The sequence below is a fragment of the Rhinolophus sinicus genome, linkage group LG15 (genome assembly GCF_036562045.2).
Source record: "Rhinolophus sinicus isolate RSC01 linkage group LG15, ASM3656204v1, whole genome shotgun sequence".
Lineage (NCBI taxonomy): Eukaryota > Metazoa > Chordata > Mammalia > Chiroptera > Rhinolophidae > Rhinolophus > Rhinolophus sinicus.
In genome coordinates, this window is record NC_133764.1 from 50,266,633 (window position 1) to 50,291,471 (window position 24,839).

General features: G+C 44.7%; 1 protein-coding gene across 1 annotated transcript in view; it reads left to right on the forward strand.

Annotated features, from left to right (window-relative positions):
* Window positions 1–123: 123 nt before the first annotated feature.
* NMT1 (N-myristoyltransferase 1) overlaps window positions 124–24,839 on the forward strand; it is a 28,588-nt gene continuing 3,872 nt past the window's right edge. The window contains exons 1-8 of the mRNA XM_019752207.2: window positions 124–297; window positions 11,673–11,781; window positions 14,201–14,345; window positions 19,155–19,273; window positions 19,853–19,944; window positions 20,941–21,057; window positions 21,818–21,988; window positions 22,814–22,922. Of these exons, the coding sequence (XP_019607766.1) occupies window positions 167–297; window positions 11,673–11,781; window positions 14,201–14,345; window positions 19,155–19,273; window positions 19,853–19,944; window positions 20,941–21,057; window positions 21,818–21,988; window positions 22,814–22,922 (993 nt within the window). The 5' untranslated portion in view covers window positions 124–166. The remainder of the gene's footprint in view (window positions 298–11,672; window positions 11,782–14,200; window positions 14,346–19,154; window positions 19,274–19,852; window positions 19,945–20,940; window positions 21,058–21,817; window positions 21,989–22,813; window positions 22,923–24,839) is intronic.

Here is a 24,839-nt window from a genome sequence, read left to right on the forward strand (position 1 = left end):
TGGGTATTGTAGTGTACCTTGTTCCGGTTTCCTGGGAATGAGCCGCTCCTAGTTACGGTTCCCTTCACCACAAAAACTACAAAACCCAGAATATAGCGCAAGTTCCCCATGTCCAATAGGAACCCCCCATGTAGCGAGGCGTGGAGGCCGGCTCTCGCAACTCAAGATGGCGGACGAGAGTGAGACAGCAGTGAAGTCGCCGGCACCTCCGCGGCCGCAGATGATGGAAGGGAACGGAAACGGCCATGAGCACTGCAGCGATTGCGAGAACGAGGAGGACAACAGCTACAACCGGGGGTAACGAGATCCTCGGAGTCCAATTCCCATCCAGTCCCCCACAACCTGGGTCTCTGGGGTGCGGGGAAGTCACCGGGAGCTTAGTGTAACCCCACCCCCATAATCTTATTGGCTGAGACGTTGGGATCCTGCCTGGCGATTGGTTGCTGTCTTTGTCATTTACCAGGGTGGGTGCTCATATATTAAGGGTCGGAGACATTGAATACTTTTATTATATAAAAGTTCTGTGTAATGTTCCACTCATATGCTTACGGCGCGTCTGGGGAAAAGAGCCTGTTGGACGATAGTTTTCGATGGCACAACACGGGTCAATATAACACTACAGTTCAAAGGGAACGTTACTTATAGAGGTGTTGTGTGAACAACGTGACTAGCAATAAACGAATAATAAAACGTTTCGCTGCAGTTCACCTTCAATGAGGAAATTCACCAGGCTATTCAGACCATAATTATGTTGTAAAATGTCACTACCAGAGAATCTCAAAATACAAACTTACCTTATAAACCCTACGTAATTACTGTATAATGTTTTGATGTAAGGTGTCCGTTGCTCCACATAATCCATAAGTTTCCTAAACAGTATATAATTCTTCCAGCATCTTTGTTAACTTTGCGAAGTAGCCTCAAGCTTCAAGAAATTGAGTAATGGTCTTTCTTGAATAGTGTACGTTAGGGTTTTTCCTGCTAGCAACTATCTGTTTCTTGGGCAGAAGAAATGCATCAGGCGTTTGAGTGTTGAGTTCTATTTCCACATCAGTGTTCACTCTTGTAAGCCACACCCTGTCATTCCTCTTTCTTCATTGTTACAGTGGCTGGTGCTGACACTCTCCCTGTTTATATATTTACAAATATGTTTTTAAACGGAAAGTCATGAGAGCCTTTTGGATGTATAACTTGCTGTGTCGGTGATCTGTCTGATTTTCATAGCCATCTTGTCATTTGCAGTATTGATGGTAGTCCTGGAGGTAAAGGTAGGAGGTAGAGGTCTTTGGGTAAAGTTTTAAAAAAATTCTGCTACCTTGCAGAGACGGGAGAACATAGAATTATGTAAATGATTTATAATTTGCCTGTGGTGAATCCTTAGGTTAAAAGATCTCGCTTTTATGTTCTTCAGTCAGCATTAAACATGAGAAGAATGTAGAGGAAGAGGAAGCTTGTCCAATTTGGTTTTCATAAGACTATTCTTTAGCTATTACTCACAACAGATCTAATGTAATAAAAGCTTTGTTTCGAAGGGTGAGTTTCCTAACAATGGAAGAGCTGAGAAAGAGAAAATAGGAACAGGAAGAAGGGAAAGTGCAGCCCTGAGGAGACATCCCAGTCACAGATGAGAGTTGTTGAATTAGAAGTCATTTCAGAAGTGAAAGTACAGCTTCTTTGCTCTTTGTGTAGCTGCTTTTGTTTTTCTCTGCCAAACTGTTGCCCTGATCAGTGTCTATAGCTCTTTAATTAGTTTTGTTCCCTATAATCTATGAATTATTTTGCAAAACTGCTTGGCAGAAAGTTCTGTGTTTTATTTATAGTACAGCAAAGTGGTAAATCTAAAAAAAACTTCGAAGGTTTTTTTTTTTCTTTTTTGTTGTTGTTGTTGTTTCTGTGTATGATTATGGTCTGGGTGAACAAATTAAGTTCATTAGCATCCCAAATCTAGAGGTCTTTATAGTAAATGAGTTGGGAGGTGGCAGGTGAAAAGCAGAGGACCCAGCCTGGAGGACAGAGCCTAGTTCTGGCATTTGGATTCTGAGATAGAGTCAACATTTTTCCATTAAGCGTCAGAGGAAACGGTTTGGGGAAGAAGCTGTATGGCACGGTGGGAAAAACATAGACTCTAGAGCCATTCAATTCTGGGTTCAAAGCCTGGTGCTGATACTTAATAGTAAACTTAACCTCCAGTTGTGGGAATTAAATGAGATAACATCTGGAATTTGGTCTCCCCCCCTTCCTCCTATTCTGTCTTCAAATCTCTGTCCTCCTTCCCCAGCTGCCTCCCTGCCTTTACACATACTGTATTTTTTGTAGCTTTTATCTTGACAGTAGTTAAATAACATGTGTCCAGCCCCTGCCTCTCCTGACTGTAAGGTGTCTTAGAACAGGGTTCATGTCTTTGAGATTCCTGGCACTTAGTGTTAATGAATATTTGCTGGATGAATGAATGGCAGATGTTAAAGTCCTTAGCCCAGTGTTGATGGAGTTTCATTTCTCCTCACTGAGGGGAAGATTTTCCTTATATATACACTTTCTTTCCCCAAATAAGTGTCATTGTAGGCCTTGCTACACTTTTTATGAAATACCTGCAGAAATCAAGGATTCTCCAATTTACTGTGAAAGTTTTCCACTGTTTTTTGGCTTCTTGGAAATTTTCTTGTCTTACAATACCAGGGGTGCCAAAAAAATGTACGAGAGTACACATTTTAAGAGATGTTAACACTTTGGTCAACGTTGCTCAAGCAGTAGTTTGCGGTAATCAGAAGCGCCTGGAAGCTGATGGTAACCACTTTGAGCACCTCCTGTAATTGCAGAAGTCAAACGTGACTTGTATTCATCTTTTATTATCAGTATATATTAATACAGTTTTTTCCTTTCTTGATATGTGTATACATTTTTTTGGGACCCTCTGTATTTAAAATGTTTTCAAAAGTGATATAAGACTTGAAGGGGAATAGTTTCTTTCGATGTTTTTGATTCTAAAGTATAATATTTGCTATTAGATTCAGATAATTCAAACTAACCCTTATTCTCTTAGGCTTTTCTTTCAGGATGCGCTCACAGTGCTTTACGCTAATGAAAGGAGCTACATTCGTGCACTGGAATCATAGGAAGTGCAGTTGTGTTAGTTTCTTATGTTCCTTTGTGTATAAGTTTAGTTCTTGACTTTTCTGGTCATGTGTTTCTTCCATAATTAAACATTTGGTGAGTATAAATTTCATATGTACATATAAACCCATATGTATGCACATACATACATATACAGTATGTTTGTGTGTATAGGTATACATATATGTATCTGTCTACAGTTTTTTTATCAGCTATTGTTTTAAAACATCCACTCAACAGAGGAGAGGAAGGCAGTATTTCCCCCCGTTACTTGCCTGACATAAGTTCCCCTGAGCAACTGAGAGGAGAGTCAGACTAAGATCATCTTTGTGCCGCATCCCCCTGCAGTTCATGATTTCATCTCTGTGCTTTAATTGGCTTGTTTTTAGTGAAAGGCTTTCCGAGAGTTACAAAGAATAAACCTTATGAGCTGCCAGATTTTAATTGGGGGGTACCAAACAAGTAAAGTTCACCTGAGTGTTCTGGAACAAGAAAGAACCTTTAGACTGTTTTGTTCCTAGGATTCTTTTGGAATTTACTTTGCAATGTCATTGATACCGTTGAGATGCTGGTAAGCCATCGTCAAGAACGCTTTGATAAGGGAGGTCTCTTTTCCATCCTGTTCTCTTACCCCATGTGGACAGATTAAAATGGGTTCTTACAAGTATTCCTCACTTCCTCGTTGTGAGATATTATCCCTTATGAAGAAACTTAAGCAAAAAGGAAAGGTCTTTTTGAAAGGAATTCCATAAGCTGTCCTCACTTGCTTTTGTTTTATTCATCAGATTCTCCAAGGGATTCTTTGCATATTTATTTGATGGCTTATGGCTGCATCTGTCTGTTGGAAAGAAGAAATCTTTCCAGTTTCTTTTTCTGAAGTTCTCCCTTCGGCGTTTGGTTTTTCAAAACTAGATCAAAGCAGAAATGAAAAGAGAAACCCCATCACTGGTATCAAATAAGTGTTCTAATTTTATTTCCCAATTAAGTGGCAATTAAAAAGAAACTAATCAAGAGCTGCTTCAAAGAGAAGAGATTGGAAAGCAGAAGAAATGAAAAGTAAATGAGAGCCTATTTCAGGGAGACTGCTGCTCGTGGCAAACCAGTTTTGCTGATTTTTCACATTGTTTAACTAATGTGCTCACTCTAAAATTTCTCAGCTTTACTAAGTCTGCAGTTAACCCTTTCCCTATGGAGTCCGTAGATTTGGGTAGCATAGATTCAGTAACTTTAGGAAGATGCTTCTTTAGCTCTTCCTCTTTAACCTTTTATTTGAAATCTCAGCCCTGCAAGCCTCTCTTCCAATTCCTCAAGGAAGATGCTTTTGTGATTGTTGCATTTAAAGGCACACAAGACATGGTATTTTCTATTGAGAGCTCCCAAAAAAATGAAACTAAAGTTCTTTGACACGGTCAGTCCTTGCTTCCTAAATTTTCCTACTGCTGCTAACCTTGAGAACACTGTTGTTAAGTGTTCGATAAATGCTGTCTCTTGCTATTGTTACTTTGTGCCGGGCACTGTGCTAAGCTGTTCGCGTGGATTATCTCTGCTAGACTTCTCTTGTAACCGATTTAGCTTTTGTGGTGAGACTGGGGATTTGCATCTTCTCCTCTCCCTTTGACACCCTGAAGGACCCATTCTGATTTTACTGGATTTCTTTCCCCTACTGCATTGACTTCTACATCCTGACTCGGGGAGTGGAGTCCAGTCTTTGGATCCATTCCGTAACCCATGGACTTTCCCTAACTAGGAAGCCAATTGGTGATAGATGTGACCGGCCCCTTTAAACTCTCCTTGATAGACCAATATCTTTTTTGGAGGTCATTCTAGTGTGTGCAATTGTTGCCAGCATTGAGTCATTGCTCAGAAAATTACTGAAAATGGTCTCTGAACAGCATTTGATTTGACTATGGAGTTGCCAGGTTACAGTCTAGCTTGCCAAAGTAACCCAGAGGACGTGGAATTTACATTTCTGTCTCATTCCCATTTTAAACTTTTAAGTATATCAGAGCTGTTGTGACCTCTAAATAAAGAGTTTTCCTCCGTGACAGGAATTGACTTGTTCACTCTTAAAACTGGCTATCACAGGGAGGGCAGAGGGTGGCAGTAAAAGCAATCTTTTGTAATCCCTTCCCACAACCTACTGTTCTTTTCATAGGCCTCCTAGGATGCCTTAGCCTTACTAAAGTGTTTTTATTTTTCCTGTTGTTTGGGATTCACAAGCAGTTTTTTATATAAATAACTGATTGGTGGACATTTGCAGAGTGTGGGGTACTGCATTCAGTGTCCCTGCAGTCCCAGCAGTACAGGGCATAGGCAGCTGCTGGTGGTTCATCCCTGGGCACGCTTATCAATGCTACTTGGTTCACCTCCCCACTAATAGGATTGCTGGGGAAGGGATCGTACCTCATGAGTAAATTAATCTGCACAGGGATTTCCTGATGTCTAAAAGTGGAATCAAAAGGATATTAGAGGTTCAGATTTATTTACTAAGTCTCTTAGGAAATTTTGAATTTTAGCCCAAAGATTTAACTTCTAGTTTTTGGGGGTAGAAAACAAGAGACCGAAAATTGTGAATTTCATTTTCTGAACTCTTTTTTTTTTTCTTCTGTTGATCTCATAATCAAAACTAAACCTATAGTCTGTATTAGGCATTGGAATCATTTGAAGTAGTTACAGTGGAGCTTTTTTGTTTTAACTCTGATAGGAATAGGACAGGTCCTAAGGAGGGAGAAGACAACAAATAAGAAAGTTGATCATTTAAAATCTTTTTTTTTTTTTTTTTTTTTTTGATCATTTAAAATCTTAACCAGTGGCTCTAAAGAGCACAGCATGTCCACTGCTTTCATAGAATGTTAACACAGCTGTCCTGTGGAAACATTACTGAAGATGTTTTCTGACCCTCTTTTGGGCTCCAGCTTTTCAAGAGTTTTAAGTCTGTTATGCCTGGAAAGCATCAGTCAAGCACATATTTATTGAACTCTTAACTCTGTGCGCTCAGCACAATGAGAGGTGCTGTGGGAAATAGCTGTAAAAGATGTGGTCCCTACACTTAGGACATTTTTAACTCTCATTGGGAAGCCAGGAAGCAATATATATATATATATGACCTGGTATTGTTATACCTGGTCTTACAGTAAAGTAAAATAAGCCTATTATATTAAAATAAGGTCTTTTATTAATTTTTGCTCCAAAAGACACATTCGAGCTGATTGTCCAGCTAGGTCTTATTTTCTGGGAAACACGGTATGTAGATGTAAGTTGGAGCCAGGAGTGGATCCCATACAGATGCAAAACCTTTCCCAAGTCACTGGGCCAGCACTTGGCCGAAGTAAACTGAAACATTGAAACTGGTATGCCTAGTAAATGTACAGCAAGCAGAACCATAGAAAGCTTTCAAAAAGTCCCAAGCTAAATTACACTTACTAATTCGAATTATACCAGAGATCCAAATCTCAAAATAGAAGGTTTAGTGCCACCATTACAGTCCCCTGGTTCATCAATAATCTTAGACATCGAGGAGAGCTAGAGTAGGCAGAGGAGGGAGGCTTTCTGGATAAAACATGGCTCACTCTCCTCATTGCCTTTAATACCTGCTCCTCTACTACACGGAAATTTGTTTTAGGGCCCAGTGTGATGGAACAGTGTTCTTTTGGCTTTGGAGATTCTCAGGTAAATTCTCCCAGGGGATAGACTGTAATGTTGGGGGAGGAATACACCAAGTCTTTAGAGATTGGGGGCTTGTCTTTGGGTGCTAATTGGTTAGCTGTTGACCAGTTTGCCTCACATCTGTGGGCCTTGGTTTTCTCTTCCACAAACAACAGGTTAACGCAGATGGCCTTGAGATTCCTTCCAGTTCTTGTGGTTTAGCTTCCACAGTAACCACTCACTGTTCCTCAGCCACACACCTTTGAGTGGATTTTGTCATCCACTGGGATTGAGGGGAAGCCCATGTTACAGACACTCACTGCTCATGTTGGCTGGAAGTTCCGTGCTCCTGTTGCTCATCTGTCAGCTTGCCCTTTCCTCCCGCCCATTCACACCCTGGCGCTGCATTCTGTCTCTAGAAATAAGTACTGAGGTTCGTTTTCCATCTCCTCCCCCAGCCCTGACTTTCTACCAGAGCATCCATTGGATTTCTTATATATTTGAAATTAGAATATTTTGGCCTTCATTAAAAAATGACATTGCTTGATTGCTTTTCTTTCCTGTTTCTGGGTCTGTCATTTGCTAATTCATCCCATGTTTGTTAGGTTGTTGTTCATTAATGACTTGAGTTGATCAACTTTAGAATACAAATTTCATATTTTTTTCAGGCACACACTATTCCCCCCTCCCAAAAAAGAAAGCAAATTTCACTAATTCTCCCTCTTTCTTTTTGGACTTTGATTTGCTGTGTTCCAACGTTCAGGCCAGTCTCTGGGGTATCCTAAGGGGACTGGCAGGCATAGGAACTCAGGGCTTTTTGTGTCCATTTGTAGAATCCCAGCGTGTCCTGGGGCTTCACGTCCTTTTAGAAACGACGCCAGAGTTCTAGAGAAGGACTAGCCTGGCTTCTGGGGGGTCCTTCTATGGGTTCTCCCCAGATCCAAGCTGAGGCCATTGGGCTGTGAAACGGTATTGGCTTCCTAGGATGCTTCTTGAAGATACACTCTCAAGGCCTCTGAACTTGGTTTCGTAAGAATAATCATAGTTACCTTGAAAGCTAACCCTAGTGAGCTCCTGGGAAGTCTCTTCTCTGAGTCAGTTGTCTTCCTATTTGAGGTGTTGACTAGAAGACCGTGGTGAACTCATAATGTGTTCTCTTGGATGTGGCGCAATACCTGCCAGCTCAGTAAAAATTACTCTTTTTTTAAAAAAAATTCCCCTTTGTTCTTCAGCTGTCTCTATGCTTAATGTACAAGTTGAAACAGGGTTGTTGCTTCGTAGCTGCTTGTGCAAATTCAAGCCAATACAAGGAAGATGAAATTAGCTCTGTGGTTTTAGTTTGAGTCTTGGAGTTTGCTAGGCACTTGTATTAATGCATAAAACGGGACAAACGTTCAGCCCAAGATCCTTCCACAAAAATGGGGTCCTTGAGGAGATGGCTACACAGAAGTGTCTCCACTGAGTTAGCAAGAGCAACAGCAGGAAGGTAGTTTTTTAGTGATTTTGCACACTTGTAAAGACATCTAAAGTTGGAGGCAGTCATTTCTTCTATCTTTCTTATGTGAAATTGTATTTAGTAAGTAACCAGTTGGTTAATATGTAGCAATTCTTTACCTTGACCTTTTTGATTTTTTTCCATAAAATAGTGAAAAACAATTCTTTTTTATTGTATGTTGACATGATTTAATACCATACAGCAAAGAAAATATAATTAACTAAAATTGCATTTAACCAATATAGAAGAACCTTAGAAATGTAATAGTTCATGAGAGTAAAGTACCAGAATATTTCACATAGTTAATGTGAAAACACATGGTTTTGTATAAAGTTAAAATAAAGCAAAAGTAAAGTGTTTTTAGTGCATGCATGTGTAAGTGACAAAAATGGTGGTGGACACACTGGTGCAGGAACCAAAGGCTACCTCACCCCCCATGCTGGGAGTGTTGCCTGTTGTTCGCTCATAGCTTAGCCTCTGCCCAGGATTTGTCCTCAACTGAGGAAAGTACCTTCCCCAGGAGATGCTCTCTCTCCAGACAACCTGCACCCAAGGCCTGGCTGATGTGGAAATGAAAGGCCCAGCCCCATGGGGTCCCAGCTTCCCATTATTAGGAAGACTCACTTAAACTCTCTCAATTATAAAGGAAGCGGATTGGTTCATTTAATTTGTTTCAGGCATTATCTGTTGATACTCAGAAACACCTTTAGACTCACTCCTAAACCACAGGGTCTGGCTGCAGTATATGCACATTGTACACGGACAGCATGGAATCTGACACCTAGTGATGACATGTTTGCAGTGACACTGCTCACCGCGTTCTATTGAGAAATCAACTGGAGAAGATGAAGAGCTTTCTTCCAGTGTTTCACTCTGTAGACTCCTGGAGGCTGTACTGTCGGGGGTGGGAACGAAGGTAGGAGATGCCCCGTTCACTTGGGCCCCCGGATGTCAGTGAGAGCGGCGAGGCCCGGGAGTGGCAGTTGCCAGTTACAGTTCTTGACCTTCAGGGTCAAAGCTCATGGAAAAACAATTCTTACTGTGATTCATGTACAGGGACCAGAGAATTCATTCCATACGCGGAAATGAATAAGGATTTATCAATTGTGTCAACAATGGGATGCTGATTTGTCTCCTAACATCAACCAGTTCCTAAACCTCATGATGCTGCACGTGTTCCAGAGGAGTGAGACTACCTCTGGAATAAGAAAACCACAGAGTTGTCATAGGCTGCAGATGGACTTGTGTGTGATAACAAAATTGAGTTATTCAGAGAAAAAGATAATCTTCAGGCCATAAGTGACTTTATGGTTCCTGTTTTTCTGCCATGGCCTTGGGGGTTTTGCTGTGCATCAGGCTTTAAGGAGTTTATTCCCCTCTGAATGTCACTCACTGGTCATCCTTCTGCCTTATGCCTTCTGTGTCTCATTAATATACTGTTAGGTTGGTGCAAAAGTAATTGCGGTTTTTGCAATTTTTAACCTTTTAAACCGCAGTTACTTTTGCACCAAACTAATACGTAGGGAGTGCACTTGCATTGGGACTTCATGAGCTTCCAGTTGGACTGAAGTAACCTCCAGCCTTTACTGGATCTTCCTGACTCCACAGTCTCTGTGTCAGCGGCCTAAAGAGAGGCCTGGACAGGTGGGTTGCACGCACAGTTATTCCAGAGCAGGGGCAGGTGAGGATGTATGAGCTACATAGGAACTGAGTGTCATGGGCCAAGGGAAACGTTGGGCTTGAGACCTTCCAGGCTAAGGAGCTGCTGTCACTAGGCTTTCAAGTATGGGAGGTACACATGCAAAGCCGTTTTCACAGAGGTGAGTCCCACAGCGGTAGAGAGTATAAGATGATGCAGAAAGACTGAAGTCAGGGAGATCCAGTAAAGGCTGGAGATAACTTGAGTCCAAGTGTTAAGGTCCTGAAGTCTGGATGTGAGTGCTACTCCCAGGACTAGGAAGAGATGAGTCTGAAGACGTTCTGCAACAGGAAATGGCATGACAGGGTTACAGATCGCCTTCTCCCGGCACACACCACTTGCTGTACGGTGATAATTAATATTCTTAATAACCCCAAGGCATTTTAAGACCATGAAGGTTTTCTGAATTATAAAATAAAGCTTAAATGGTATTGACCGTAATGGCATGGAAAATGTATTTTCCGCTGTTAATTCTTTGAAAATTGGTTATCTAGAATATGTAACTAAAACAATGCCCTGAGCTTAGCTCATCGTGCAGGTTAGTACTCTCAGATTGGACTTCTAATTTTGACTTTTTAATGGAAGAATTCCAGGGAGCATGGCAGAGTGATGTCAGGCATTAATTACTCCCAGACTGAAAATGCCAGCATCAATTTAGACATGGCAGAAACCAACGACATCAGTAATTAGGAAAGCAGGCTATCAGGTGAACCTTAAAATTAATCAATAAAATGAGGGGAACCCAGAACCAAAACTAGTATCGTAAAATTAAAAAGAATTGGGAGAAAACATTTGGGAGCAAACGAATGGAAAATGTCAAAGAAACACAGTAAAATATATATGATTTGTATCTCAATAAAAATATTGAGCGACAATACAGAAAATGATAATAAAAGATGACAGAAATGTGACTACGAAACTTTTTGCTGCATTGGGTATGCCGCACAGAAAGAAAGTGGCATGAGGAAGTCCCTGTTACCATGTTCACACACGCACACACATGTTTCATGTAATCTCTTTGTGGCAGGAGTGGCTGGGTGCTTTACTGTTGTTTTCTCAGATTCCTGGTGCTGGGTTTTGCCTGTGGTGATCACCCAGTCTGAGCCTGCTGACAATTGTCCTCGATTGCATGGGACTGATTTAGGCATTGCTCGTGATGAACAATTTTGGACACAGAGCACAGCAACATTAAACTGCCTTTTTCCTTGTTCCTTCTTCCCTTTCCAATACTGCTTTGTGATTTAGACCCTGCTGGGGAAACTCATTAAACCTAATGCTTTGGGAGGGTGGGAGTGGGAGTGAAGAAGGGTTGCCACAGAGACCACTTTTGGCTGTCATGTTTTTAACGTTAGGGCTCTAAGGACGTATTGGTGGTATGAATGCCCTGTTAACAGTTATCATTTGCCTTTGGTGCCAGCAGCCTGGCCACCTCAAGAAAATAAACATAAAATAAAAATAAGAACAGAAAAGGTCCTTTCAAACAAATAGGACATTCCTTGCACAGCACTCCCTCCCTGGGAGCGGGTGGGAGCGGGGAGGAGAGCTGTGTTTTCTGGTGTCCTCTAAATGCCCCTTCTGGGAACCTGGATCCTCCTCCAGTCTGCTTCTGAAGCCAGCAGGCTCGATTAAGGAAGGTCTGTCCCCACAGAAAGCTCTTTGTCAGTGTAGCCCAAAACAGATGATTTTTTAAAAACCCTGCATCGGTATTTACTTGTCTTACAGTGGTTTGAGTCCAGCCAATGACACTGGAGCCAAAAAGAAGAAAAAGAAACAAAAAAAGAAGAAAGAGAAAGGCAGTGAGACCGATTCAGCCCAGGACCAGCCTGTGAAGGTAACAAGAAGGCTCTGTTTTCTTGCGACCGGGAGTCGCTTTTTCAGATGAGAGTGTTGGGGTAAGTGTATAGGGACAGTTTCGATTGACGATCTCCACTGGTATTACTTCAAGATGGAGGAGCTGGATCCCTCTGCTGTCCTCTGCTGCCCTAGACCTAGGCGATGAATCTGCTGTCATACCTTAAAAGACACAGCGGGTTAGACATTGACCCCCGAGCATGGTGTCCCCCCCAGAATGCACAGGTACATGACTGCATGTGATGCTGTGCAAGGTGCTGGAGAGTGGTTACGTTGTGCCAGCCCCTGCTGCCTAGAGCAGTGGTTCTCAGCCTTTCCCGTAGTGCCCACCACTGTGGGAAGACAGGCCTATTCTGTTTAACGCAGCCCTTGGTGGACTGCATGCGTTCTCTGAGTGCCTCAGTCTTTCTCATGCAAACTCTGAGTCCCAGAATCAGTTTCAGTCCCACTAATTGAGAACCACTGGCCTAGAGCTTACGACCTAAGACTGACACATACCTGAAGCCCCGAGGTATGGGTAAGGATTATTTTGTTGTGTAAATAAAACATTTAAAAAAGGAAAACCTTTTATTTCAATTAAGTACTGTCCTCTTTAAAGTAGGCCCTGGGGGAAGCTCAAAACACATCTATAATTCCTCTTTTAGAATTGCCTGCAAAACATTTGTAAGCCTCAGAAGCAATCCAGTCTCAGGCCAGTCCACCCACGCTTTGCTTTATGCCTCAGATGGTACGCTCCAACTTGAATCTTCTATCTTACTGAGCTACGGCTCCGAGTAATGTTTTATTGTTTTCAACATCAAACCCACTATGAAAAACACCCCACCATTTTGGCCATCATGTTGCCTAGGTTCTTGCTGGGCACTTCATTTAAATTAACCCCAAACCTTCAACATCCCTGCAAGGTAGGTGGGGGTCTCCCCATTTTAAAGACGGGAGGGGGCTTATCCAGGTCTTTTAGTCAGGAATTCTAGCCCAAGCTCATGCTTGGGCTTTAAGGATTTTTGTTTGTTTCTGACTCTAGGGGCGTTTGAGCTCACGCCTGTATCAATATTGTTTACTTTGAAATTAGAATATTTTAACAAAACACCATTTACATAGCCCTGCTGTTTTCCTCTTTATAAGAGTGATGCAGTTCATTGTAGAGAATTTAGGGAAAAACATAGCAAGAGGAAGAAAACTAAAAATCACTTACAATTCTAGAATAAGCAGTATAAACATATTGGTTTATATGCTTCTTTTCCTTCACAATCTAAATGAAAAAATATATGTATAATAAAGTACTAGAAGAAAGTATGGGTATTTTTATAATCATAGATGTGACGTAAGACCCAGAAGCCATAAAGAAAAATTGACATTTATATTTCTCTGTAAAAGTCAAAAGATAAACAGTACACTGGAAACATATTTGTAATACATGAATCAGTCCATTTAAAGTCATGAAATGAGGCAGTTCACAAAGAAAAATATAAATGTTCGATCACTTTACAAAAAGATGGTGAAACTCACAATGAAAGAAATGAAAATGAAAGCAATTTTTTTTCCCTCCTAGATTGGCAGAGATTAAGATTTGGGAAATGATGAGAATCTGGAGAAGCACACGCTCTTGTACACTGTTCATTGGGGTACTAATTAAGTCTCTTTTTTGAGAGCAAGTAAACAGTATACATTATAATTTCAAATGTGCATCTCCTTTGACCCAGAAAGACTCCTTTCTTGGACTTGCAGAAATACATATCCCAGTGAACAAAAATAGATGTGCAAGAAAGTTCATTATAGCATTGTTTGTATCACTAAAGAACAAAACCACCAAAATGCCCATTGGTAGGGGGTTGGCTAAATATATGGTCCGTGCACACGTGGACTCATTTGTTAGAATGGGCAAGTCACTGTGGCCTCGTGGGAAGGTCTCTAAGACATAGTGTTTAAAGAAGAGCAGTTTGTAGGCTAACACTGTACAATCCAATTTTAGTTCTTGAAATTGTGTGTGTTTGAAACTTGCATGCAAAAAAGTCTGAAGTTATATTTGCCTCTCCTCTATCTTCCAAATTAAAACTGTTGATGACAAAGGTTATATTTGAGAGATGAACATTGTTATCACATGTTTTATTTTCTATGTGTATTACACGTTTCTGCATTGTTTGGAATTTTACACCGAGCATGTGTTACTTTTGCCATCAAATATCACAAGGAAGGGAAGAACCCTGTAGGAAGCACCCACCCATCATATTTCTCATCTTCAACAACTTCCTCCAGTTGTCATACAGTATATGAGCCCTGGGATAGGACAGGATCCACACCACTTCTTTTAATCGTACCCCTTTAACTCTTGAACCTGCCATTAATCAGAAGTGTTTATTAACATAATGGGCCTTTTGTCTCCCTCACTTTGTCTTGTCCAGATGAACTCTTTGCCAGCAGAGAGGATCCAGGAAATACAGAAGGCCATTGAGCTCTTTTCAGTGGGTCAGGGACCTGCCAAAACAATGGAGGAGGCCAGCAAGCGAAGCTACCAGTTCTGGGACACGCAGCCCGTCCCCAAACTAGGTATGGATGTGCTTCCTTCCCCAGGCGAAGGCAGGGGCAGGGGACGTGCCCTAGCCACGCTAAGGGTGATGCACTGAATGTGTGAGGGAGGACAGTAGATAGAGTCCTGGAGTTCCTTGGTGGTTATTTTTAGAGGATAGTCTTTCAAATGGATTATAGAAAGACCATTGTTCAGGGACCTTATCATTGCACAGTAGCACACACAGAACAAATAATGGTTCTTTTAGTCTATCATCGTCCAATGTAAATCTATAAAGAAAAACAGTGCATTGGCGCATGAGTGGGGATGTCTGCCCATGGGTCTATCTTCCCGCATAGATTTTTAATAGAAAAGAGACTTGTCTTGTTTATGTGGGCAAATGTTTAACTCTGGAATGGGCCGAGTCCCCAGCCTCTTCCCCTTATCTCTTGCCAGTGCACACTTACTAAATGCAAAGTAGTTTGACATTTTGCTTAACAGTGATGGTTCAATGTCTGGAATACTGTATGCAGGTTTGTTTGGTATCCCTTAAAAAAGCTACAATGAACTCTAAAAGAGTGGGACAGGCAGAAGATCTAAAAAAGATTCCAGAAGAGACTGGACATAGCAGAGTTAGAGATGCCTGCTGAGACTAAGCCACAGCTAACTTTGATGGCTAACTTCAGAGGGCAGGCGTTGACGAAAAGTTTCTGGAGCAGTTGCATCACGATTCTGAGCCCATTGATAGCCCAACTCCTATTTTTATGTGACTGGAAAAAAGTATGTTGAAAAAAACAATGTGTTCCAACACCAAATATAAAGGACCTTCAGGTTGTTTGTTACTGCTCCCTTCCAGAAACAGTGTGACTTGACAGTGTGTTTGTTGGGGAGAAGGTTGGGGAGACTGGTGAGGGCCAGCTGTGCCCGAGAGAATTCATCTACTCCAGAAGTGGGGAGTATACAGTGCAGAGCCTTGCTGCTCGAAGTGTAGTTCTCAGGACGGGCATTGCTTAAGAGCTTGTAGAAAGGCAGAACCTCAGGCCCCACTCAGACCTCAGAATCAAAACTTGCAGGGGATTTGTGAGCACTTTGGAAGTTTCAGCTCTGCTCAAGAGCCATCCTTGGACAGCTTCGCCACAATCCAGACGTAAGCTGAGGTGTGCCCTTCTAGGGGTTGGAAAGCAAAGCACCGCCGGATGGTTATGAGTCATGAGTCAGCAAGCAGGCACTCTTCCAGAACCCTGTCCCACCCCACCCACCTTGTCTGTCAGACTGCCTGGGTCACCCAGGTCCCAGGCCCACTGGCTAAGTCCTCCAACAAGGCTTGGGTCACAGTAATGCTGTTCCTAGGGCATTACTAGTAACGGGCCCCAGTGACCATTCCCCCCGGGGAGCAGGAAGAACTCGGAGAGCTACACACTCTGCCTCGGAATGATATGCACACACGCATTTGGTGGTGACTGCCAGACAGGTGGCCCAGTCATCAGATGGGGTTTGGGGGTTTTTTATTTTTCATTAGGGATTTGCAAATGGGTAACTTAGCTCCATTCTTCATAGACAATGGGACCTGGGGATGAGGTGAATTAGGTAATGGGCGTCTTCTGTTCCTCTTCAGTCCACTTACTCTTTGTTGTTTGCCTCACTTTCTCTCCCTGTAAGTGTAGAAAGTGCTGCAGTTTTGTTTCCAGAAAGCTCATGAGAAAGCCACACAGTTGTTCACGGGCCCTGACGCTCTCAGGAAGGGATAGCAAGGCTCAGTACTGTTGTTTTCGGACGTGCCTTCTGTGCAGTGTGTGGTGTAGGGTTCTGGAAGAGGCTCTGAGCATCTGACCGGCCTGCCTCTCAGGTCCATGGCCTGTCAAGTCCAAGGGCGAGACTCCTTTGTTTCCACGAGTCAGCCCACAGCAAGTACGTTACACGCATCAGCTGGTCTGTGTGGCTGAGCTGTCACCCTCATTCTCCTTCACGTGTCCTTAGGGTAGTGTGATTTCTAGCCTCTTGCCTTTATTTTTTTTCCGCTTAAATGGGGCTAATGACTGTAGAACACAAGCATATCAAGTGTGCTGTGTTTTCAGCATCCCCACCTTTTTTGGGAGAGTTATAATTAGATTGTATTCCACTAAAGAGACCAAGTATTCTTTCGAAGTTTGAAATCATCCTAGCTTCACAATTGAAAGGCCTAAACAGTAAGTGTTTTAGAATTATAACAATTCTGTGTGCTCCCAAATAAACTTTTGATCTCCCTTTTCAGATTATATCATTTTACTTTTTAAAAGTCACCTATGTTCGTTTCATTCTCGCCACAGAACTGGCGCATTCTGAGATTCCATGAATAAGGGGTGAAGAAGTAAATGGAAATGCTTATTGCACAAAGGACCTGGTAACCAACCTAAATGAAAAGATTTGGCCTTGAAATTATTGTGATACAGTCATGAGCCTCATAATAACATTTCGATCAACGACGGACCATATACAGTGGTGGCCCATAAGACTATAATGGAGCTGAAAAATTCCTATCACCCAGTGACATTAATGTTGGTATAAACAGACCTGTCCTGCCAGCCATACGGTTATGGACAGTACATAACATTTGATATTGATAGTAAACAACTATGTTACTGGTTTGTGTATTTATCATACTGATTATCGTGATTTTAGAGCGTGTTCTTTCTATTTATAAAAAACAAAAAACAGTTTGTTGTAAAACAGTATGCCATGTGACGCCAGCAGCAGCCTCATACAGCTCGTGTTTGCCACTTCTCTTGACTGCTTCTTTTTCTCTTATGCTGGATCTCGTGTTGTTTTGTGCAGTAACATGCTGTACAGGCTTGTAGCCTAGAAGCGATAGGCTATGCCATAGAGCCTAGGTGTGGAGTAGACTAGACCACTAGGTTTGTGTAAGTGCATTCTGTGTTCGCACAACGATGGAATCTAACGGTGCGTTTCTCAGAACAAATCCGTATCGCTAAGCAGTGCATGATTGTACAGTGGGAAAGACCACATCTCCCGAGCAAACCTCTTGGAGAGTCAGATTGTAAATAGGTAGCCAGGTGCTTCCCTGCTGTGTGTCCCTGTTGCCTGCACTCTCCAGTTTCTTGGTAATGTTTTAGCATGTTGGTAATGTCTCATTTCTTGACTATTTCCCCAGAAGATGGGACATCTTGTAGGGACAGAAACCTTGTCTTTTCCTAGTGATATCCTAGTGCATAATGCCTGATGCGTGGTATCTTGTCCATGGAAATCATTTAGGAAAAAAAAAAATTAGAAGATTCTGAAGTTAAATGTATTTTGGAAAAGGTATAAATTCAGTATAAGACAAGGAAAATGGACTGGCACCTAGACAAGACGAGAGCAGAATTCCTTGGTGTTTTCTAAGGGTCTGGCCTTAGCTTTGTAGGCTCAAACATTTTTACATGGCAGTGAATTGGAAGCAGATTGACTTATATTAAATTAATTCACAAGGGCTACTTTATAAATAAATCCAAAGGCCAGTTTCTAAACTAGGGAAGAAAAATATCACCTCTCTCCCAAGCAGACCTCCTGGGGAATCAGATTGTAAATAGGAGCTAGCCAGATGCTTCCCTGCTGTGTGTCCCCGCTGTCACCTGCACTTTCCAGTTAGTGACCCTTAGCATGTTGGTAATGTCTCATTTCTTGAATATTTCCCCAGAAGACAGGGCATCTTGTGGGGACAGGGACCTTGTCTTGTCCTGGCTGTGCCCTAGTACATGATGTCTGATGCACGGTTGGCGGTCGTAAATGTGTTGAGTGACAGAGAGGTAGGTGGCCAGTCCTGACGGCGTTGTCTGCAGCTCGTAACCAGATGGAGCCATTTCTACTACACCTGCTCCACGGATCCATTACTGGGAGGGTTCAGAGCTGCCTGTTGTACGTTACAATGATGTCATTGGACCAGGAGTCTGAAAGTCAGTAGAGACATGAATTGAGTACATAGTGTGTACCGAGTCCTATGCTAGGAGCAAGCAGTGTACTGAGTGGGTCCCTTTTGAAGATTCAGTTTTCAAAATGTGCTGAACATTGCGTTCTTCCAAGTGTGAAGGAGCTCTAAATTGTAGAAACTAACTCCAACAGCCAGAAAGAAGTGGTTGATTTGTCCCACATTTGTCAAATGAGTCTGATTTGGCTGTGGGTGGGAATCGGGGCTATGTCTTCTGAGTTCCCCCAAGCACACCACACACTCCACAGAGGAAGGGTGTCTGTCCAGGGTGGGGGTGTGGTGTCGGAGCCTAACTTCCCGGCAGCGTTATGTGGACTCAGTGATTCAGCCTAAAGGCACTTGCAGGGCTCTAAACACAGAGGGCCGGAGTTGGCAGAAGCATTTAACTGGCCCACATTGCCGAAAGCTATGGCTGGCAGGGCCAAGATCCAGCCTGGCGCCTAGATGCCATCATCTGGTTCAGGAATGGGCCCAGTACATTGTTGCTGTTGACACAAAAGCAGCCTTGTTGTAACTCCTTCTGAATCCATCCAGGTCGATGGGCCTGGGCCAGAGCCGTGACAGCACTCTTTACACCAACCAGGAGGCAGCAGGCCAAATAGTCAAGATAAATGTTTGTCATTCAGTAATCAGAGGGAGATGTAAAAGGTTTCTCAAAAAAACCAACCACCTTGGATCCCAGTGATTGTTCTGAAGTTTTGCCATGAATTGGCCCTCAGTTAGGGGCCAAGGGTAGCAGGAGAGACGAGACGGTCTGCTTTTGCCAGGCACACAGTGTTCTTCAGATGGGGGCTCCTGGGGACAGAAGGAGTTTGCTGTGGTCAGTTTTTCACCTGAGCTTCCCTCCCCCAGGAGGCAGAGGGTGAGGTTCATGGCTGTGCTCTTCTTCCAGGAGAAGTGGTGAACACGCACGGTCCCGTGGAGCCTGATAAAGACAACATCCGCAAGGAGCCCTACACGCTGCCCCAGGGCTTCACCTGGGATGCCTTAGACCTGGGGGATCGAGGTGTGGTGAGTAGGCTCAGCAGCCCTGGGCGTGGACGGCACCACTGGAGCCCTGCCGTCGTATAGACACAGCTCCTCCTCACGCCTTCAAGGACTCGCTTGAGAGCTGAGCCGAACGAGTCTGAACAGAACCCCCACCCCCCGCCCCCCAATCTGTTGCCTCTGGGGCCGGCCCAAGACTCTACAGCAATATCACTTGGCTTCTCAGGCAGGTTGAGAGTTAGCCTCTGTAGCTCCCCGAGATGGATGCCCTTTTTTCATGCTTTTTTTTTTTCTTGTTCATCCATTCATTCATTCCTTTGTGTTGAGGAGGGAGTGGTTGGTTCGTTGGATGACATTCTTTGTTGTCTGCCACTTTATGTACCTAAGTTTGCCGCTCTACCCCTGGGTGGCTCAGTTTCCCATTACAACTAGGGTGCTCATTCCCAAAGAGTCCCTGTCATGCCTGGGATGGAAAGGATTTGTGAGATTAAACATAGTTTTTGGTAGTTTTCCTTGTCCTCTGAAAAGCTTGGAGCCCCAGGGTATTTTAGTTGGCCCCCAACTGGCAGAATACCTCTAAGGCAGCTCCGTATTTCTCTACAGCTGAAAGAATTATACACCCTCCTCAATGAGAATTATGTGGAAGATGATGACAACATGTTCCGATTTGATTATTCTCCAGAATTTCTTTTATGGTGAGTTGTAAGGGCTTTTATTATGGTTCTGGGGCACGGCTGAGAGCAGAACCGTGCTCTCAGGGCAAGCACAGGGCATCAGCTTGTTCATCCTTGCCAAGCCAACCTTTGAATGTCAAGTTAGTGTGTAATTTCTGAGTTCCTGCATCTGAAGGAGACTTGCTTCCAGTGGAGCTTAGAATCAAAATCTTATTTCAGATCGCATGACTGAGTGAGGGAGACTTTGTGGAAATGGTACCCAGAAGAAAAGATCGTGTATTGCATAGTGACTTTATGTAAAAAGGGAAGGAGGGATGAGAGCTAAGATTTAAAAGAAGGGTCGTTTTCTATCCAGTTCCTGAGCTCTCGGTTGTACGAAAATGGCTTTGCCCTGCTGAGCCCTCCGCCATTTTGGAAGGGAGAGGAATAAGGCTGAAATGTAGAGGGGGCTGCCTGATGGGGGAGGGAAAGGAAGAATGGGCAAACAGAGGGTTGAGTGATGGAGCCCAGAGGGCAAATGGAGGCGAGCTCCAGGGGCTCTGCAATTGGCTCCCAGCCACGGGACCCACTGGACTCGGAGCCAAGGAAGCCAGTCCTCTGGCTTAAGCTGTCAAGAGTGAGTGAGCACAGAGTGGCCACTTAGCTCCGTTGGTTAGAGCGTGGTGCTGGTAGCACCAAGGTTGCCAGTTCAATCCCTGCGTAGGCCACTGTGAGCTGTGCCCTCCTTAAAAAACTAATAAATAAAAAGAGTGAATGAACACAAAGAAATTGGATCGAGTATAAAGCCCTCAGTATGACAGCCTTGGATTGGTAGGTGAGTAGGCCGGGTGGGCTAAGCAGCAAGAAGGGGCTGTGGCTCGATTCCATTTATGTCCCGGAGGGATCGGCCTTAAAGAGAATTTAGCTGTTAACCCCCAGGGAGGTGGTAGCATTGAGGCTAGAACCAAACTCGGGATGACGACAGCCTGTCCCAACCTCTGGCAAGCAGCTCTGCAATGGCAGCCCTGTCTTTTCTAGGGCTCTCCGGCCTCCTGGCTGGCTCCCTCAATGGCACTGTGGGGTTCGAGTGGTCTCAAGTCGTAAACTGGTAGGGTTCATCAGCGCCATCCCAGCAAACATCCACATCTATGACACGTAAGTACCAGTGCCACCTGCAACCCCACCTCCCCACCATCCTGCTCAGTCTGAGAGGGAAGGGAAGGAAAAAAGGTACACAGACCTTCCACAAAAGTAAGAGGAAGGTCCCATGAAGGGAGGGAACTGGGGCCCTGGGGATAGAAATTCATAGTAAGAACCTCCTGTTTGCTCTGATTTGTTGCTGGTTCTCTTGTCTGGGACCTGCGCTGAAAGGGGTCCACCCCGAGGGCCAATGCACCACCGAACAGGAGCTCAGTGTTTGCACTTGCACCAGTCACATGTTGATGCACGTGAGCAGCTTCAGAAATGGGCTGGAGCCACTGTGACTCCCATCCAGATAGTCACAGGGCCTCAAGCTCTGCTCTCTACTCCCTGGAAACGTCAGAACCATCTGCCACAGTCTTCTGGGCTCATAGGCCATGGGTTCTCATTGGAGACAAAGCCCTTGCAATCCTAGAATATCCTTTGACTTACTCTGTGAGGTTCCCTGTCTGCTAAAGGTGGGACGCCCCCAGCTTGCCACTGCAGAGTCTCCAGAGAGATGCTGGCAGTGCCTTCAAATAACGCAGTTTGGTGGAGACCCACTTACCTTTGGAAGTAGAGTCTGTTGAGAGAGGAGTCCACGTGCTGACTGCCAAGTGCAGCTGGTGGCAGAACACGTCTGCTGAAGGCCCCGTCCCTCCAGGGGTGGCTACGTGTGCTGGAAGGGTTACCTTCCTGTTAAAAACCTCGTCACGGTTTTTTTCTCCCTCTTCAGAGAGAAGAAGATGGTGGAGATCAACTTCCTGTGCGTCCACAAGAAGCTGCGCTCCAAGAGGGTTGCTCCCGTTCTGATCCGCGAGATAACCCGGCGGGTTCACTTGGAGGGCATTTTCCAAGCTGTTTACACGGCGGGGGTGGTGCTACCAAAGCCTGTCGGCACCTGCAGGTAATCACCTCTTCCCGCGAGGCCCTAGCCGTCCTGGCATGCTCACTCCAGTGCAGGAGCTGTGTCACTGTGTGTCATTGCTCTGCCCTGCAGCCCAGGGTATGGCCGGGAGCGTCTTGGTTCTCTCATGTCTGATGAGATGGGTGCTGGGTGCCTACAGAGCCAGGGAGGGAGCAGGGAGGAGTGAAGGGGGAGGATATGGGGATGGCAGACTGGAAAGGGCGTGCCCTATCCAAAGGGGTTAGCCATTCTCCTCTCCCATTCATTCCTGCCCTTTGGAAACAAGGGGCCAGTCTCCTGGGGTTTTGTTTTAGTTTTTAAGGAGGAGCCCAAATCTGGATTGTTATGGTAAATGTCCGAAAGTTTTACATGGCTCAGTTGTGTTTTGAACATTGTGTGGGCCAAAGAGCATGTCTGATCCTTGTGTGACCCAAGGACAACCTCGGCCTCAGAAAGTTGTTTGAAACTATCACAGTCTGTGCCTCAAGAACTCCAAAAGCAAAACACCAGGCAAATGCGGTAGAGGAGGGAGGAGGAGGGTGGTAAATGCTCAGAGAACTGGTAAGTCTTTTCCGTTGACTGATTCCAGGAGTGAGGAGCCCTTTTCCCAGACAGCTGCTGTAACAGGCGTTGCTTTTGAAATTGAGAAAGAAAAATAGGGAGAAAGAGAATCCAGAAGGAGCTCTGGCAACTCAAGCAGGGCAGTGCCTCTGGCTCAAGTGGTGTCTCATGCCACCTGCTGGCCATCTGGGGATCTTCATGCCATCTCCCTCTGAATGGGACTTGCCAGAATCCTCTGAGGATAGGACATTTGTGTCCCCACAGGTATTGGCATCGATCTCTAAACCCACGGAAGCTGATTGAAGTGAAGTTCTCCCACCTGAGCAGAAACATGACCATGCAGCGTACCATGAAGCTCTACCGACTGCCAGAGGCCAGTGGTGCTCTAGGGTGATGGGCAGAGGGCAACAGAGGCTGAGGAGAGCCTGTCTCTCCGCAGGAAAGGAGCAAGGCTTTGGGTCGGGGGAGGGAGTCAGACAAGTGACTCAACCCATAGTTTCCAGATTCCTAGACTTGCCATTTCCGTTGTCTGTAGTAAGGGTTTTATTTCAGTTTGACTTTCTCAGTACTCCTGCACCTGGGCTAGCTTCTCTGTCATCTGTTGATAGGCTCAGAGAACACCTCTTCTCTCTAATTTTAGCCGAAGGGAGCCTAAATAGAAAAATGAATCTCCTCACTGAACTGCAGCACATCCCCGAGCCCAGTATAAATAAGCTAGAGAGTGCTGCTCCTTCTGCCACGTCAGGCAAAGGAGCAGATGACCTGGGCTTGTGAGGGAAGCCCAGATTTCGAATCCCAATCCCCCTCATCCAGATTTTGCCATTGAAGAACTGGGCAACCTAGAGTGAGCTGGTTTTCCATCCTGGGCCTCAGTTTCCCAACAAAAGCAATGGTCCATGTTCTCCAGTTGTGCTTTGAGGGTCCTGATGGATCCTCCAATGGCTTCTCTCCCCTCAGCTCTTCCAGGCGGCTACACAGTTAGTGGCGCCTACTGATGAGAGGCTGCCTGCCTGGGCCACCAGCCAGCAAACTGGATCAAATCCCTGGACCCGGCTAATCCACCACTGGATTGGGGTCATTAGTGTTCTGTTCTGAGAGACGGCTGCAGGCAGTTATTAGACGCTGCCCAAAAAACCAGTGTCGGGGAGCTGTGATAGGTATCTTCTCTGTTGTTACTATGACAGGTTTGCCCTGAGTTCTAAGCAGGCAAAGAACATTCTTTAAGTGGTGTACCAGCTGGAAGAATGTCTGGATCTCCCCACCTGTGGGTGAGAATCCCAGCATGGTTGCTTTTTCAGTCCAGGATTTGAGGGGTCGTGGTGGGAGCTGCCCTGTTGAAAACCCCGAGATCAGTAAGTTCCCTAGAGACATCAGGATTGGCAGGAATTATGGCTGCGAGAGGTCCCGGACTGTGGTTCTAAAAGCAGTTCCTACCCTGGGAAGCAGTTGCATCAGGCAGTAACTGAGGTACATAAACTGTAACTCCACCCTGTCTTCAGATTTGGCTGACCCCACTTGTGCGGATTGAGTCTTTGGGGATATTCTCTCACCCCAGTGTTTACTTGAGAGCATCACATGGCTTCATTCTACTGAAACAGCTTTTAAGAGAAAGTAGCTGTTGGGTGGGATTCTGGTTTGCGATTAAATCCCGGGAGTTCGGTGCCTTTCTTCTGAATTGAACTTGCATGAGTGTTGTGCTGGGGGCATCACTGGTACAGCGGTGTCTGAGTGGACAAAGTAGGCCCCCAGTGCAGATCTGCTGAGCCCGGGGTTTCCACAGTGCCTATTGCTGGGAGGCCTTGTGGGGCTGCTCTAAGTCTGTAGGAGAGACACCCGTGTAGGAGGAGAGCAGCTCGAGTTCAGTGGGAGAAGGTTGTGAGGGCGGGGAGGAGAGGAGCAAGGAAGGCTTCGCCGAGGCCCAGGAGTAGCACATCCCTGGGGGGGCAGGGTTTCTCTCCATCTTAGCACCATTCACATTGTCATGAGGACTCTCCGTGCGCTGCAGGATATTTTAGCCTCCCTGGCTGCTACCCACGAGGTGCCAGTAGCCCCCCTACCCCTAGTTGTGACAACCAAAGATGTCTTTGAATATTGTCAGATGTTTTCTAGGGGGCAGTAGCGCCCACTGGGCTGGAGGGACAGAAGGCACAGTGAGAGCAGCCAGCTAGTCCTAGTCCAGGGGTGCAGGGTCTTGTGCTCTGTGTTGGGGAGTTTGGAACAAGGAAGGGGTGTGGTGGGTTGTGTTTCTTAGGGAGACAGTCTGGGCCATGTGGATAAGAGATTGAAACAA